We start from the raw sequence: 15632 nt of genomic DNA, 5'->3' as shown, positions 1-15632 counted from the left end.
TTTCCCAAACTAACAAATTGACCTAGTGAGGAAGCAGCCAGCGAGTTCAGTTTGGGGGTATTAAGTCCAGAGAGAGGCAACAGAACAGCTTCATTAAAACCTGATCCTGGAGTTCAAACTTTGCCATGGCCATTAATCACAAAGCCCTGGTAAAGAAAGCACTCCTTTTGCTGAAATACATGAATCTCAGCCCATACCGCAAAATAACCCTGAACACACAGCCATAAACCTAGAGCACCCATTTTCATGACATGACTGTCTTTGCACTGTGCATGACCTCTTGCTGCTGTATCTTCCTGACCAGGAGTTCCCTTTCCCAACTGGCAGGCTGCTTCCTCCCTATGGCCCTGTCAGGGCACCAGGGCTGCCAAAGCAGTGGTTTTCTCAGCATCTGCATTTATGGAATATGCTTCCACCCTGCTAATTCAAATACACATGCCTTGTGTGGTACATTTTGTCCACTTTTCCCAACAGCTCATTGCCAGGACTTTGATTTCAAATGCAAATTCAGCTCAGATCCCTTTTAGGATCTATTGCTACTGACAAAAATCAAGGCCACCTAAAATCTATGAGCTATCTGCAGAACTGGAAAATTCAGCTATTTTAGCTACACATTGTTCTTCATCCTCCTTTTCCACATGTGTGAACTGACAACCAGCTAGCCGCTGTCTCTGTATTTGTCACTTCGAACAAAAATCTCAGTTTTTCACCACAGCTTCAACTCTCTAGTTAAAAATAGACCAGATCCTAGCTTTCAGCCAGCACCTCATCATGTCATTTGTTTTGTTTTCAAATGTCAGCTTCTCCAGCTGACATTGTTTCCTGAATTCTATTGTTTCAGTTTTACTTTGACCAAGTATGCATCACCTTCTATTAACCATGACTATCATTTTAAAATCACGTAGGTTTTGGTGGTAGCAAGCCTACAGTTTATGCCAAGATAAGGAAGGAAGGAGCCGATAGGACATTGCTGTTGATTCCATGATTCTATAGTTTTTCCCTGCAAAAAGAAAACTCCTCCTGCTGTTAGAGATTTGTTTTTCTATGAGGATTCTTTGCAATGGAGTTAAACAAAGTACTTACATGATTCAATATAATTTAGGCAAAGCAGATTGCTTATAAAGTATTCCATTATCTTGATCAACTGCAAATTGTGAATACATCTGAAATACAAATCTTAACAGTGTTAATGGGGATTTTTACGTGGAAAGTATGCCGATTCTGACAACAATTACAGTCAAACATTGTTAATTATACCCTGAGCAGTAGCACAAGCAATTATTGTATCTCCTTTGTTTTCACAGAATATTTAATAAGAGTCGCTGCAGTAAGGTGTTTTATTAGAATGTGGTTACTTTACAGAATGCACTGGGGACCATTTATTAGTATAAACAGGAATAATTATAAAAACAAAACCCACCACTTCTGGTAAATCGAAGCAATGCATTATGCCTTCAGCTTTTGCTTACTGGTAAAATTTTATAATTTACAGTGGATCTCACAGTTAATTATGTAAGCAACAACACAGTGCAGCAGAGACATAAAATGGCCAAATGCCATTTTAGTACACCTGCATTTCATATTAATGAATCTGCCTATCTCAGATTGCTTTACAAGCCATACACGTGGGAATCACTTCATCCACACCAGTCATACGGAGAGGCATATTTTCCCATTTCTCCATGCTGCACATAAAAATATTTAGCAGACTATAAACTAAGTTTGTTACACAAAAGCCTGAGCCTTCCCTTGAGAGATTTTCAAATCACCGAGAAGATCCACGGACTTTATAATCAAAGCTCAAGTCAATGAGACTGAAACACCCGGCGTTACTGTAACTTGGTGTTACAGTATTTAAATAAAGACTCCTAATCTGAAATAAAACTATAGAGGAACTCAAAAAGGCAAAATGATCACTGAAGAAAACACCAGAATTAAACAGCCTTATTGCTGGGAAAGACTTACAGTTGTACAGCAAAAGGGAGGCAAGGACTTCAGTCTCTCAGATTTCATTTTTCCACACAAATGTGCAAGTTGCTGGTATTTAACGATGACATCCTTTGTTTCCAAATCAGCCATAGTAAAATTTTACCAAATTTTGGGCTGCGGGGACTATGATATTAAACATTACTCCTGCTGCTCCGGAGAATGTGCAGTCAGACCCTGCGTGAACACAGACAAGGAAGTTGACGCCTACCTGAGATAAACCTCCGGATATTGTCTTTGCACATCCTAGAACACTGGTTCAGTATAGGATATAAAAAGCAACAATCACTAAATCATCCTCAGATTCAGCAGTAGTGTAGGTCTTCCAAGACCACCTGTCCAAGCACAGAAATCTCACACTTTCTTAGCGTCTCTTCTGAAATCTAACGTGATCTCAGGCCAAAGTGTGCCTGCAGGCTAACGCAATCACCGGTACATCTGTCCCCATGTATGAGACAGTTGTATTTAACTACAACAGTGTAAATACCACTGAACATACTCATTCCTCACTAGCAAGTCCACTTTGTAATGGTACTAGGGTCTTTGCAGAACTGTTCCAGATGCTGAACACTCACACCCTCCCTACCCCCAGAGACAGAGGGATGCTGCCAGAAAAGGAACAGAGCAGGGCTTCTGTCTCCAAGGACTGCGAGCTCTGCAGAGAAAATTGAAGCAGTCACTGCTTTGTTCTGCCATCACATTCCTCCAAAGACATCCTCCTGTAAAAACAACCCTTGAGCAAATTTTCTTGCCACTGACTGAAGAGCTGAGTTGATTCTGCCAGTGTGTACAGAGCAACATCTGCCTGTGAACAGCTGGCCCGCTGAAGCAAAGCTGGGGGCTACTGCCTGCTGCTTACAATGAGAATATTCCTCAAAAACCCAAAAAATCACATTTAACTCACTGAAAGAAAACTCAAAAACACTTGGCATGAATGTTCTCCATACACAAACCAGTGCTGTGCATGTGCTTAAAGCAACAAGCGCTGTCTTGAAATATGACACTTTGCTAAACTGACAACTTAATGCTTTCACATGCATAGCAAGGCATCAGCAATCACTAAGCAAACTGATCCTGGTTCATGAGTCAGCAGCAGCCTGAGATCTTGATTCAGATGAGCAAACAGTTTCTTAACTGTTGGGCTGGAGAAGGCTGATGGAGACTTTTTTTTTTTCCAGAATGCATTGCTCTGTGTGTGCATTGCTACCCTTCCACAGACTACAAAACTGTGTTAAGAGTCACTAAGGCACACAGCGTAAAGTAAAATCAATGTTCTTCACTCACATGAAAAGCAAAACAACTCAACCTGCTATATTCAGTTTTGGAATAAAAAATGCCACATAGCTGAGAGAGATAAAACTTAAGTCCATTTTAAACATTAATGCAAAATCAAAAATATGTTCTCATAATTACCCTTTACCTGTGTTGTGAATTTAATCTCAGCTTTCATGACTCATCCAAAATTAAGTTTCAGGAAGAAAAACACAGTCAAACACAGACCTTACATATTTCCATATTTTATATATACAAAAGGGACTGAGAACTTTTGACTAGAAAATTTTGTGAAGGAACCTTAAAAGAATAGTACTGCACTATGGTCTCCCAAGCTCCATAAACAAGGTGACTGAGGGAACTTCCCTTAGCGATAGATGCATTCAAATAAATTAACATTTAGTATCAAATTGTCTCTGACAAGCCCTAGAAAAAGTCAGCAAATTATAGTTCATGTGTCATGAAAACAGGTGATATCTGATAGCGTGAATCAGAGCATCGAGTTTAGACTGACTTTGTCCCCATCTTAAATGGGGAGCTCTGTAATGTATTTAGAGCATCGATTCAACCCCTCCGCCCCCTTCAATTTCTTTGACTGCAAAGACAGCTGCAAGTATATTCTTATCCCAGAGGCTGTTTTTCATACTGACAGACTGAATCAGCTTATTTTGCACGGAGGAAGAGATGTCAGTGGTTTCTCCTCATCTATCCTTTCTGAGGCTGTTATTTGTCTTAGATTTCCTGTAGGCAAGCAATGTGCATTTTGGAGTGTGGCTGAGCGGGCTTTCAGAGCACTGAAGAAACAGCAGCTGGAGAATCGGGACAGACAGTAGAAACTGCCCAACGACGACTTGACAGCTAAGAGACTCTCTTTAAAATATACCTTAGTCTTTAGATCTGTACTGGATGGGTTATATCCATCTCCACCCAACTGCAGTTTCTTCACTGACGAGGAATGTAGCAGTTCATTTAGTGAAAGCAGCACCCAAGAGAAAGCTGGTGGCTGACTGCTCAATGAGCAGTTTGCGCTGAAAGAAAATAGTTAAGATTCATGTACTGTGGAAATTGTGAAATTCCACCCAGCAGGCATACCTCCATCTTCTGGAGCCTGCCTATAGCATTTATTTATAGTTTCGGGACAAACTGAAACCCAAAAGGGGTTTGTTATATCATCTTTCCTAGAAAGTTACTTCTCAGCAATTCAGAATCGGCCAAGGCCATCGCTACCAAGAGTGATTATTCTTAGTTTTGACCCCTCCAGACATCTGGAATTTCACCTTATTGAGTTGAATATTTTAACCTTTTATATGTAATAAAATTTCATTTATTAATCATTCCACAAAGTATTTTGCAATCTTTGTATAGGAAATTTCAGAATGAATATACACATCCCCAACTGTAAATCAGATGCTGTATCCTGATAAACACCTCTAAGTTCATAACATTTGTGAACTGAAATCAGAGTGCCTTGTTTGTGAAGGACATAAATAATTCCACCATCGTGGCATCAAAAGACTTAAAATCCCCTTATTCCAGGACTAAATTTTAAGTCTATCACACTTGTTAGAAAACACTATCAGATAAACCACTGATAAGCACGTGCTTTCTAAAAGACCAGTTGCACTTGAAAACAATGTCAAGAACTTGTTATCACATTGGGAGAGGCTGAACTATGGCTATTTCCTACCAAGGCAAACGCAGAGAACAGAGAGATAATGCTTCCGTTACCAGCCCAGTCACACGCTAGCAACTGGTCAATGCTGTCGGGCTGACACAAAACGCAGCGCTGAGGAGTTCATTATTCACCGGGCAGACAACCCATCTCTAGCCTCTGTATTTTTGATCCAAATCGTACCAGCATTTTCTGCTTCTTTTTAAATAGCCATTTTAAGGGATGGGAAGTATCGGCAGTGTCACCAGTGAAACTTTTTATTCTTGTTAAAAACTAGTTTCCAAAGACATTAGCTGCTAAGTTTGCTTCATCTGAAGCCAGTGGGAATTGAAGTGATTAGCATCTTGCAGAACTAATCCCATTAGCTCAATTCTGTAAGATCTGCATTTCCTGAAGCACCCACAGAAAAGAACGATACTCAACATCTATTTAACATTTACAACACCATTCCTTAGAGGATGGCACAAGAGATTAGCGGCTCAGACGCCAACAGCAAAGTGCTGCTCAGTGCAGTGGGCAGTTTGATTCCTACTGCAGTACTGTATTTTGGGCAGCATTTTTTTTTTCTCACAAGGTACATGTGCGTATTCCAACTCACAGTTCCACTTAAGCAGCTACTTCCAGACCAATTAGAATTACACTTCATTGAAGCTTAGCTGTTTGAATCAAAGTAAGAAAACCAATGAAGTTTGGGGAATTCCTACTTACTGAGGATGTAAAACTCTTGAATACTTCATGCACAGTTCCTGTTGAATAGTCTTTGAAAGGCATATAAATTTGTAACACTTCACAAGAGTTTTTAGACATTTCAAGTTCAGGTATTTTAAATCAGAGGCTGACACTAGCAAGCTTTTTAAAATGCTAGACTTTTTCCCTCTGTTAGTATGAGATCACAACCATGAGAAAATTAAAAAAGAATCCATGTCTATCTATGCCTTGCTTGGCTCTGCTCTGGCCCTAGTCTGGTTATCTTTTTGTCCCAGCTGCACACTGGTTTCTGACTTACATGACGCACATGTGCCTCAGTGGTATTCTTCTCATTGAACATCTCACCTGCCCACTTAGCTTGATTTTGCAGCTGTGTATTGTTTTTCATCTTCCTCCCTACGCATTAGCAGCAGAGAGTACTAAGCAGAAACAAGTGATCCAACCACACTTCTTTGGCTAGGTTGAGATCTTTAGGGCTGTGCAAAAAATAGAAACGGCAGTGCTGAAGCTGCTGAAAGGCTTTTCCAAAGCTACACACGATTTCTAACCAATACTCACCAAGGACTAAATTGACAAAATTAAGTAGCTAGCATTCAACATTCCCTAAAGACAACATCTGGACACAAGCAGTAAAAAAGGTTCTTCCTACAGCCTGATTCAACAGAGAGCAATTCAGTCCTCTAGACATCGCCCTCCCAATTTCTGCAACATTGCACATTGCTTTTGTACCAATTTAACGCAGTGTTCAGGGTACTCAGCATCTCTCAAGTGGTTATACCCTCCCTCACACACCCCTTACAAAACCATGCTCCACATTTTGACCAGAACAGGATGGCAGAACTTATCCTAAAGCACTTTATACATCATACAGCCAGACGTGTGCCATACACTTCTTCAAAATCACTTCCCCAAGCCCCATGAGCTTCAGCCACAAAGAAACAGGAAGCTTAAAATAAAAAGGTTAAGAAGAAACATTGAGTTAAAAGTTTTATTCATTCAACATCTCACATTACAAATATTTAAAAATTATATGCATACTGGTATAAATAGTCATTTGCAAACTATTTAATAACATTAATTTTCACTAGCACTTCAACAAATGAACTCTTTAAAAAAGTAACTTGTGTTATATAACTTAGAGTAGAACATACAAAAATATGAACTTAAACGTGAAAATGACTTTAATAAAAAATGAATTACCCTTATTTAAAATGCTATAATAAATACTACAACCTCCCCATACACAGTAAAAACTATATGGAAATTCAGCCAAGTAGTACAATTAACTGACATACTTAAATAACTTTTCCTTCTGATAATATGAGCAATACATTGGGGGGAAAAACATATTAGGGATTAGTAAAAACTAGACACCCACTTGCTAAAAGTTTCACTTCCAAAAAATATAACAAAAAAATCTGATGAAAATTATAAAAACTAATTATACTTTAAAATTTAAAAATATAAAAAATAAAACAGCTGAATACAATATTGTCCCAATTCTTACAATGCTATCACAGTAGCTTTAAAATAAGATAATAAAATAAAGCAAATGACCAAAACCTTTTATTCCATTTTTTTAAAAATAATCTCAAATTTACATTAGTAGAAAGATTGATTTCTGATTCTTTTCTTTAGAAACACCAGCAAGAAAGAGGATTTACTAGAACAGTAGAAAATGACATTTTTAAATGTCTGCAATTAAAAACAAAGAATTACACTGCAAAGATCTTCCAGAAGTCTGAAATAGGTATTGCACATAACTTGAAGTTAACTTGCCACAATTCATCACATTCAAGTTTTAAATCACCTTTTAACAGAAGGTTTTAACTCTTCAAAAACAAAAGGGGTGAATTATCAAGTCTTTCCAACAGCATCCTTATAAAACGCTAAATCCATTCACTGCAAGTTTTAAATTTGCATTCTGCAGAGGTCTGTGTATGGAGAAGTAGATACTATACCAAAAAGCACGGGGCAGTGGGGTTTCTTTACATATAAAATAATCAGAAACACTTTATTTTACATTGCAAAAATAACCATGTAATTACTCTGTAACTACATTGTAAGTACATGGCCAGTGCCATGCTAGTGTGATAAAACTACATGCTTATTAACCCCTTTGCAAATTGAAGTGATACCCTACGACCGGTAACCCAACTACATGTTCATTATGTTTGGAGCTACATGGTAACCCCAACTACAAATCCCATGTAACCAGAAGGACATGTCATCACTATTTAAGTACAGAGTAATGTATATAATTGTTTATGCCCTGTAAATCGAAGTGTAACCAAAGAATCTGTAAACACGCTTGTCACACAATCACAAGTGAATATTAGTAGAATAACAATTTCTTACATTAGTCATGCATACTAACATTACATGCCTGCCACCTAGCAGGCTCTTTTATTCTTTAAATATAATTTAAAAGAGCAGACACATTTCTGCATCAAACACCTAACATCAATTTTTATTAATATTAAAAATGGCTAAACATTCACCAAAAACGTCTGCATTTGTGTATAATTTTTAAAAACTCAGTAAGAAGCGGTAGACAATTTTGATGTTTCTTTACTTTTAAATTTCTACACTATATTTACGCATTTAAATTTCACGGGTCTAAAGATAGTGTCATTTGTCACTTTCATGCTTTTCTTCTTTAATTCTCAACTTTACATATACTATTTCTTAAATTATATGTACACCAAATACCTGGTGCTGGGCTAAGATGTTTAAGCAACATGCTTTCTTTTCTCTGCAGATTCTAAAATAGCATTGCCAGTGCACAACATCCATAATTCAAAATGTATGCAGAGCACTGAAATGTATAAAAAGCAGAATATAAGAAAATAAAATTTATTAAAATTATTTATATTAAAAAATGAAGTATATGAAGATCTCTCAGTAATAAAAGTACAAAAAGCTACTCTTTGCAATATGAAAAATTGAGGTATTGCATAAAGAGATATCCCGTCAGTGAAAAGTGTGCCTAAAAATGCTCACTGTTGGAAAAACAAGATATACAAAAGTAGTGCATAACAAATATACATTATGTGCATGACAAAATAAGTTAGCTACAAAAACACTGTACCGAAATTCAGCAGGTCATGTACAAAGGGAAAATTATTATTCAAAGCTAGTTCTCAAACAGTGTTATTTCTTGTAATGGTAACCCATCTCACCTGTGTACTGGGTAGGATCGGCACAATAGCACACCCCAAGCCACCTACAAGCATTAAAAAAATTAAAGGAACATTCCAACTATAATTATGTACTTCAGAGAAAAAAAAGTCCCTGACAATCTACACAAGAGCACTCTGCATTTGCATTACTGTTGTCAATATTTTCAGGGATTTTATTAAAAGCAGCTCCCTTTCTATACTTGACTAGTAGACAGCAAATGTCTCCATTTTGACCTTTGGAACTTGGTAAGGTATAGTTCATTAAAGCCTGTATTGAAAATAAAAACTGCTTCTCATAAAGAAAATCTGGGCTGGGGGAACAGGACAAGGGGGCCCGACAAAGGCTTTCAACGGAGCAGATGTTTTTCCAAGCAGTGCTGAGGCAAGTCTTTGGTTTGAGAGAGTCTAGGATGGTACCGTGCCGCTCAGGCAGTTCAGAAGATTGCCACTAAATTTGTTTGTTTGCACACTGCTAAATAATCATTTGAGAAGTTGGCCAGGGCATTAGTTCAAAAGTAATAATTTTCAGAACTACTCCTTCATTCAGCTATTTCAAACTAAACCCCTGCACCCACTCTTTATCATTCAATTAACATGTACTGTGTTAATGCTTCTCAAGGTAGAACTTATTTATAGTAAAGCAGGCATTAACTTAGCAATGTTGGCACTTCAGATACCTGTGAGTCTTTATTTCCCCATGGTAAGTTCTGAAAAGGTGGAATCTCAGTTGGGATTCTTTCTACAGGAAGAGTAAGAAAGGCATACGCACACTTGCACCATTTCATGCACAAATTCAGAAAATAGTGCAAAACAAGACTTGGAAAGTACTTAGGTCCATGCCTTCTGTTACACCTAAGTCAGAGGGTATTTAAAACTTACTTTACATCCAAGATGGGAAATGAACAAGCAGCCAATTTTAGTTTGTGTGACACAATGGAATATCAAAACTTCAGTAAAAATCAGTGATATCCTTGAGGTATCTTCAGGTTTTCTACTTTTTCACGTCAAAATGGAGAGCAAAGGCTGGCCCCTGATGAATGTTAGTATATTAGGATATAGAGTTATATATAGCCATCAAAAATAAAATCTATATATTTATCCTTCAGGAGAGGAAATGCCAGTTAACTAGTTGTCATTACTCTAGCTTTGGTAGAATTTCTAGGGCTGTGACCAGACAATTGAGTTATCGTAAAGAAAACAAAAGTGCACTCCCCCCTCAGTAGTAACTTTACTCAACTTTTACATTCAGGAATTCTTAAAATGTAATAATTTTGATGAAAATATAGTAAGCTCTGCCTATCTCATTAGTAATTTGGATGCGAGTGGTAGTCAGAGGCACGGTCAGATACATACCGAGCTAAAATTTCAGCCTCAAAACCCTTAACAGATTGTTTTAAAAAGATTATTATAATGCTGCTTCAACTTTGCTCATGCATTTTTGTTGCTTTAAACATGCTCTTTCCTGTTGGTAGGTAAATGCTAAGTTCATCTGTTGCTGGAAAAATCCGAAGTCAAAATAAAACGAGAGGCAAAAACAGGCTTCCCTGGGGGAAAAGTGTCAGAACAGACTGATAGTGTTATTGTTACATGGTTATTTTAATAAAAGTATTCTTATGTTCTTTATTAACAATAATTTAATTAAAAAACCAAAATACTCTATTGTTTCAATTCTCTTTTCTTAATATTTTTTTCTCTCCTCTAAGAAAATGTTGCATGAAATTAAGTGTTCTCTCGGTAGTAAAGACAAGAGAATGCAACTCGCTTGCAACATGTTATCGATACGAAAAGGAGTTCCCAATACAGTTTTCAATGACAAGATTCTACAAAATACCCATATTATAGGTGATTCTTTCATTATACTATTGTTAAATTACAGACTACTACAAAAGGACATGCTATCTTGAATAAGAGAAAGGGTCAGGTGGGGTAGGGACAATCAGGATAACAGAAGAGTGCACTTAATTTGAGGCCTGCATATGAGCACTGCAGTGATCATTTAGTTCCAGCGGAATGAAATATGTCTTGGGCGATCTCCTCCCTCCTTCACCAGGGGCTTGTGGAATTCCCTGCCAGCGCGTGAATGGATAGCAGCCCAGCAATATTCACAGTAATACTGCAGACAGGTAACATTAGCACAGAAAAATGGAGCAAATTTTCCACCGCAACGGGCCCCCTGACATTCATCACAAAGCTGATCATCCAAGACATATGGCTTAACTTCCACCTGTATTCAGAAAACGAGAAGAAAGTTTATTACAATTCTTAATAACAATGTAGATAATGACAATTCCACACTATTTACTGTGTGTACACTAGCAGGACTCTGATCACAGCTCTGCAGTAGATAACATCACACTCAAGAATTTTCCCCCTCATTGCACATGATCATCGTCTAACACCCAAAACTACAGGCACTTGAGAACAATCCTGCTCCCACTGTCCTCCCTGACCCTTAAAAAACCCCAGAAACCAATGCTGACCATCAGTATCACACATGCTGCCATTGATTTCCAGAAAGGACCAATCAGGCTATTGTTTCAGAACTGACACACAGGTTCGTATCAAAATCCTGGAGAATTGTAGAGGTTTATTTTTAAGTATGGTGATGCACAATTAAGCTCCTACTGTTTCACGGAGGAATGTAAACTGTTTACAGAACACTAACTGCACACTAAATATGCACATGGCCTGCAAATTTCAATATCTGAATTTCCAACCTTTAAAGTTTCGATTTGTCATCTTAATCAAGAGCACATTCCGGTTTTCTTTTTCTGTGGCTTAGTTCTCTCAGCAAAAGGAAACCTACCTAATCCTGCTGGGATCAAATGAGAAGCTTAAAATGGGACTGATGGCCACCTACGCTGTTGGCATTAAGCACCAGATGATGAGCAGTAATTCAGAACAGCAAAAAAGAAAGGAGAAGAAAAATTTCTTCAAGTTCTTAACTGATAGTGACTCACAGGAACTTAGCAGCTGGTGCTCCAAGAATACATGTACACTGCAACATCTGCAGCCTGTTAGCTTTTAATCTGGGCATTTGCGTACCAAACCCAAGCCTGCTGTACTGTGGGCTACAAAGCCCTGCTCACAGCACTCCAGAGCACTTTCTCTGTGACAACAAGGCAAAGCTTGCTGTTCACAGTATCCAAGCTGGCTAGAGCACAGCTCATTTAGACATGCCTATGTGTTTAAATTATAATTGCCACCCCCTAAAGGCTCAGTTTCACCTCAAAACCAGTAATTACCTCCACACCCATTCCTTCGCTCCACAGAACTGTGAAAGGTCCATGTGACACACCAGAAGCACAACACAAAACTTCACGTTAAAAAAGTATAGGTACAGGTTCAAGTTTTAGAAGTGTTTGTGAGCATTCTCTGAAGCTCATTTAATTAGGTGTTTTCACAAACATTTCCACATATCCAGACGGTGACTGATGTCTCTACTGTCAACCTGTTATCTCTTCATCTGGCTTAGGGATGCTCCTTTCTGTATCTCACAAACCTCAGAGGTAAGTCAGCTCATTCCAATAAGGACATTCACAAGTTCCTGTGTTTTTAAACTCACCCAATTTTATCATAGTCCAGACAGGGCACTGCATACTTTGACGCCATTTGTGCTTATAGCACATATAAACTACTCGGAGACAGTACAGCGGGTTTTTTTTTTTTTTGCCTCAGTTCTTCTCCTCTTCCACTGATAGAGTTCTGTTTCTCAAACAGCCCTCCATGCCAACTCAGAAGAATGAAATTATAGAAGAGCAGAGGCAGACAAATATGCCTAACACCACATTCTCCCTTCATCACCTAGTTTGCTATGTCCCTTCCAACCCTAACCATTCTATGATTCTATGTAGTTTGAGGTGGGGCGAGTTTTGTCTCCTACATTGATGAGTGTCATCTTCTACAGGTTCTAAGAGGAGAACCTACAAATATGCTGTGCATGCCTCCTTAACATGGCAGTTCTGCTGCTCTATCATGTCTACTCAGCCATATTCAGAGGCCAAACTACAGCACAGGTATTTATACCTCTGCTTGATTTAGCCTGTTACTGCGGCACTGGTTTTTGTGCAAGTTTGCAACCCAGAGATAATAGTTAGAGTCCTCAGCACTTTATTCAGCATGCGCAGAAGTCTGTGCCTACAATTGTTACTTGTGCTGGGTGTTATCACTGTTTCCCAGCTATGCAGAAACAGCTTCATTACAGCAACTTCACCAGGCACACTTAGGGTGGCAGTGCTCCTCGGAAGCTCTGCAGTGGTGGGTGCTGCAGGCCACTGAGCATTTGCATTATCTCTGAAGGGCACACCCTTTAGCAGCACCTCCTTGCCTAATTTTACAGGAAATCCCTTCTTATTACTAATTTTATTTTTATTTTCTAGAGAAAAACTTTATTAGAAAAAAATTTATTAATAAACGTAGTAAAATGGTATTGCCACTGTTGCACTTTTGTATCTCTCATGCACCAAACCCCTCTTATAATGAATCCTCTAAGCACTTATCTCCCCACATTTCTTCTTAACTGTACACAAAATGGGGAAATAAGGAGTGGGAGGAGAGAAGGAAGGGGAAATAGATTGCAAAATCTTTTCTAGAGCTCACAAGTACTTACTTAAATTTGTAGTCCCGTCAGCTTCAATGGACCTATTCACCCAAGGGTCTGCTTATGCAAGCAGACGTTGCACAAGAGCGGCCCAAATTATTTGTTCAAAGCCATACAGAACTTATTTCAGAGCCAAGATCAGAACAAAGACATTCCAATTTGCAAGACCACAGTCAAATTGTTGTTACAATTCTTCTACCCAAGCTTTATAGCCAAAGCAGAAGTGAAATGATAATGAGCTCATCAGCCAAGTTTGGGGGTTTTCCTCTGTAGTAATTATAAAATTAAGATCAATAATGACAGTCATGTACAAAAAATCCAGAGACAAAGCATAAATTAGACAGAATGGTAGATGTAAGGATCCCAGTTTCTCAAAATTGTGGCCTGAAGATCCCTGTAACTGGCAAAGTCACATTTTATACAGATGAGAGGGCAGAGGCAACCAAACCGCAGATCCATTTGGCATATTCCTTTAATTTATAACAACAAAGGAATAAAATAACTGGACACAGCCTTTACTTAAGCTGTAGAGGATGACTGTGAGGCTGTAACACACACTAATGAGCTTACAATGCATTACTACGATGCTCTTTAGGAACACCCAGCACACAGTGTACAGCACTAGGGCCAGATTCTGCCCACTCTCTCAAAAGATGCAAAACAGGAATAAGAACTGTTCCATCCTTGGCAGAGACCCTACTCCCTGACATTATACAAACACTACAAGTGCAAATACTTGCAGTGGGAGTATATGAGTGCAATATTCTTATAAAAGGGCAAGGCAGCTGACATACTTCCCATTATGCTAAGCAATTTGAGAAAGTCTGCTTCACAGTTGCCTCCCACGTTCCAGAAGCAACAGCTCTGCACCGCTCCTTCACTTTTATTCTGTGTTGTATCTAAGAGGCACAATCTAGCCCTAAATATGCAATTAATCTGATATAACATTTACAGTCTTCACAATGACACACATTTACATGGAAAAGCATTTCCACAGAAAGCACTGAACAAAAATAGAATATGCTTGAAGACCTTACCCGTTTATCTATCTCTCCATGCTGCAGCTGAACAAAGCGAGCGCTGATAGCAGCTATGTAACTCTGTTGATTAGAAAATGCAACCCGCCCAGCTCCTTTTGGGTACTTCAGCTCAGGGTCTGTATCAATTCCAGCATAGCACACCCCTCCATACAGCCGATCCATTATCATTGCAAGTTCCACTAAACCAGAAAGGAAAACGAAACAGTGGTGTAGACTTGGCAGTTTTTTTCCTAAAAGCATCAAATGAAACAGTCTATTTGTATTCATGTCCCCCGCTACAAGTGTCAAGAACACTTAATACTTCCCTTGCTGAAATAACTTGTTTCCCCCGCTGCTCCCCAAATCAGACTGCATATTCAACATGCCCAGTGCTGCGGAACACGCAGTGTACCTGCTCGTAAAGGCCGAGGAACACCACCAACAAAAATGGTTTTTCGTGGGTCAAGAGGCTGTGAACCATCCATAACAAAATCACTATCACTAAGGTTCCAAGGCCGGATCTGAACCTATGGACAAAAAGCCTTTTTTTTTTAACCATTCACAATTCAAAGTATCTCAGTAAATTAAAACAGTATCCTACAAAGAAGAAAACCTCTTAAACAGCTGTACTTTCTAAACTCATTTGCTACTTGTTCAGCGATCATTTCTCAAAATGAAATGGTAATAAGCTCTGTTTATATGGAACACTTGATCATACTAAATTTCACCACTTCCTCGTTACCCAAATTTCTGGGAAAAAAACTCACCCTCTACTTACACATTTACTTAATCATGCCTGAAATGTGCAGTACGAACCACACTGGTGCACACATATCTACGCTACTCACGTTGTTCTAGCCAAGTGTAAGCACTAGACTAGTGTTATCTCCACGCAACAGGCTCCAGGGCGCAAAGTTGCGTGTTTATTTACTATGCAAAACTAGCTGCTTTGTATTTGCCTACAGCTGGCCAAATTTGAAGTACAGGGATATAGCAGAAGTCTTTCCAACTATTAACAGACTCACATCGGCCCCAAAACCATTTGTACTAATAATTTTCAGTTCAATGCCACATTATGTTACTTTGGATTTGTCTCTGTCAAAATATTTCACATGCAACACTCAGACAATATGAATTCTACACTTTAATCAATAATAAGCATAAAATACCTGTCTGGAAATATATTTATTATA

The 15632-nt window shown here is 38.5% G+C and overlaps 1 protein-coding gene across 2 annotated transcripts in view; it reads right to left on the bottom strand.

The window, feature by feature from the left end:
* Positions 1–6612: 6612 nt before the first annotated feature.
* CPEB4 (cytoplasmic polyadenylation element binding protein 4) overlaps positions 6613–15632 on the bottom strand; it is a 44966-nt gene continuing 35946 nt past the window's right edge. For both annotated transcript variants that reach the window (XM_086759182.1, XM_086759183.1), the window contains 3 exons: positions 14852–14966; positions 14458–14639; positions 6613–11044 (listed from right to left, as the gene is read on the bottom strand). In XM_086759182.1, coding sequence (XP_086615308.1) covers positions 10817–11044; positions 14458–14639; positions 14852–14966 — 525 coding nt within the window. In that variant the 3' untranslated portion in view covers positions 6613–10816. The remainder of the gene's footprint in view (positions 11045–14457; positions 14640–14851; positions 14967–15632) is intronic.

This window comes from Chlamydotis macqueenii, chromosome 14 (genome assembly GCF_036417535.1).
Source record: "Chlamydotis macqueenii isolate bChlMac1 chromosome 14, bChlMac1.mat, whole genome shotgun sequence".
Classification (NCBI taxonomy): domain Eukaryota; kingdom Metazoa; phylum Chordata; class Aves; order Otidiformes; family Otididae; genus Chlamydotis; species Chlamydotis macqueenii.
Note: the sequence above shows the minus strand (reverse complement) of the source record. Positions and strands in the feature narration are given on the sequence as shown.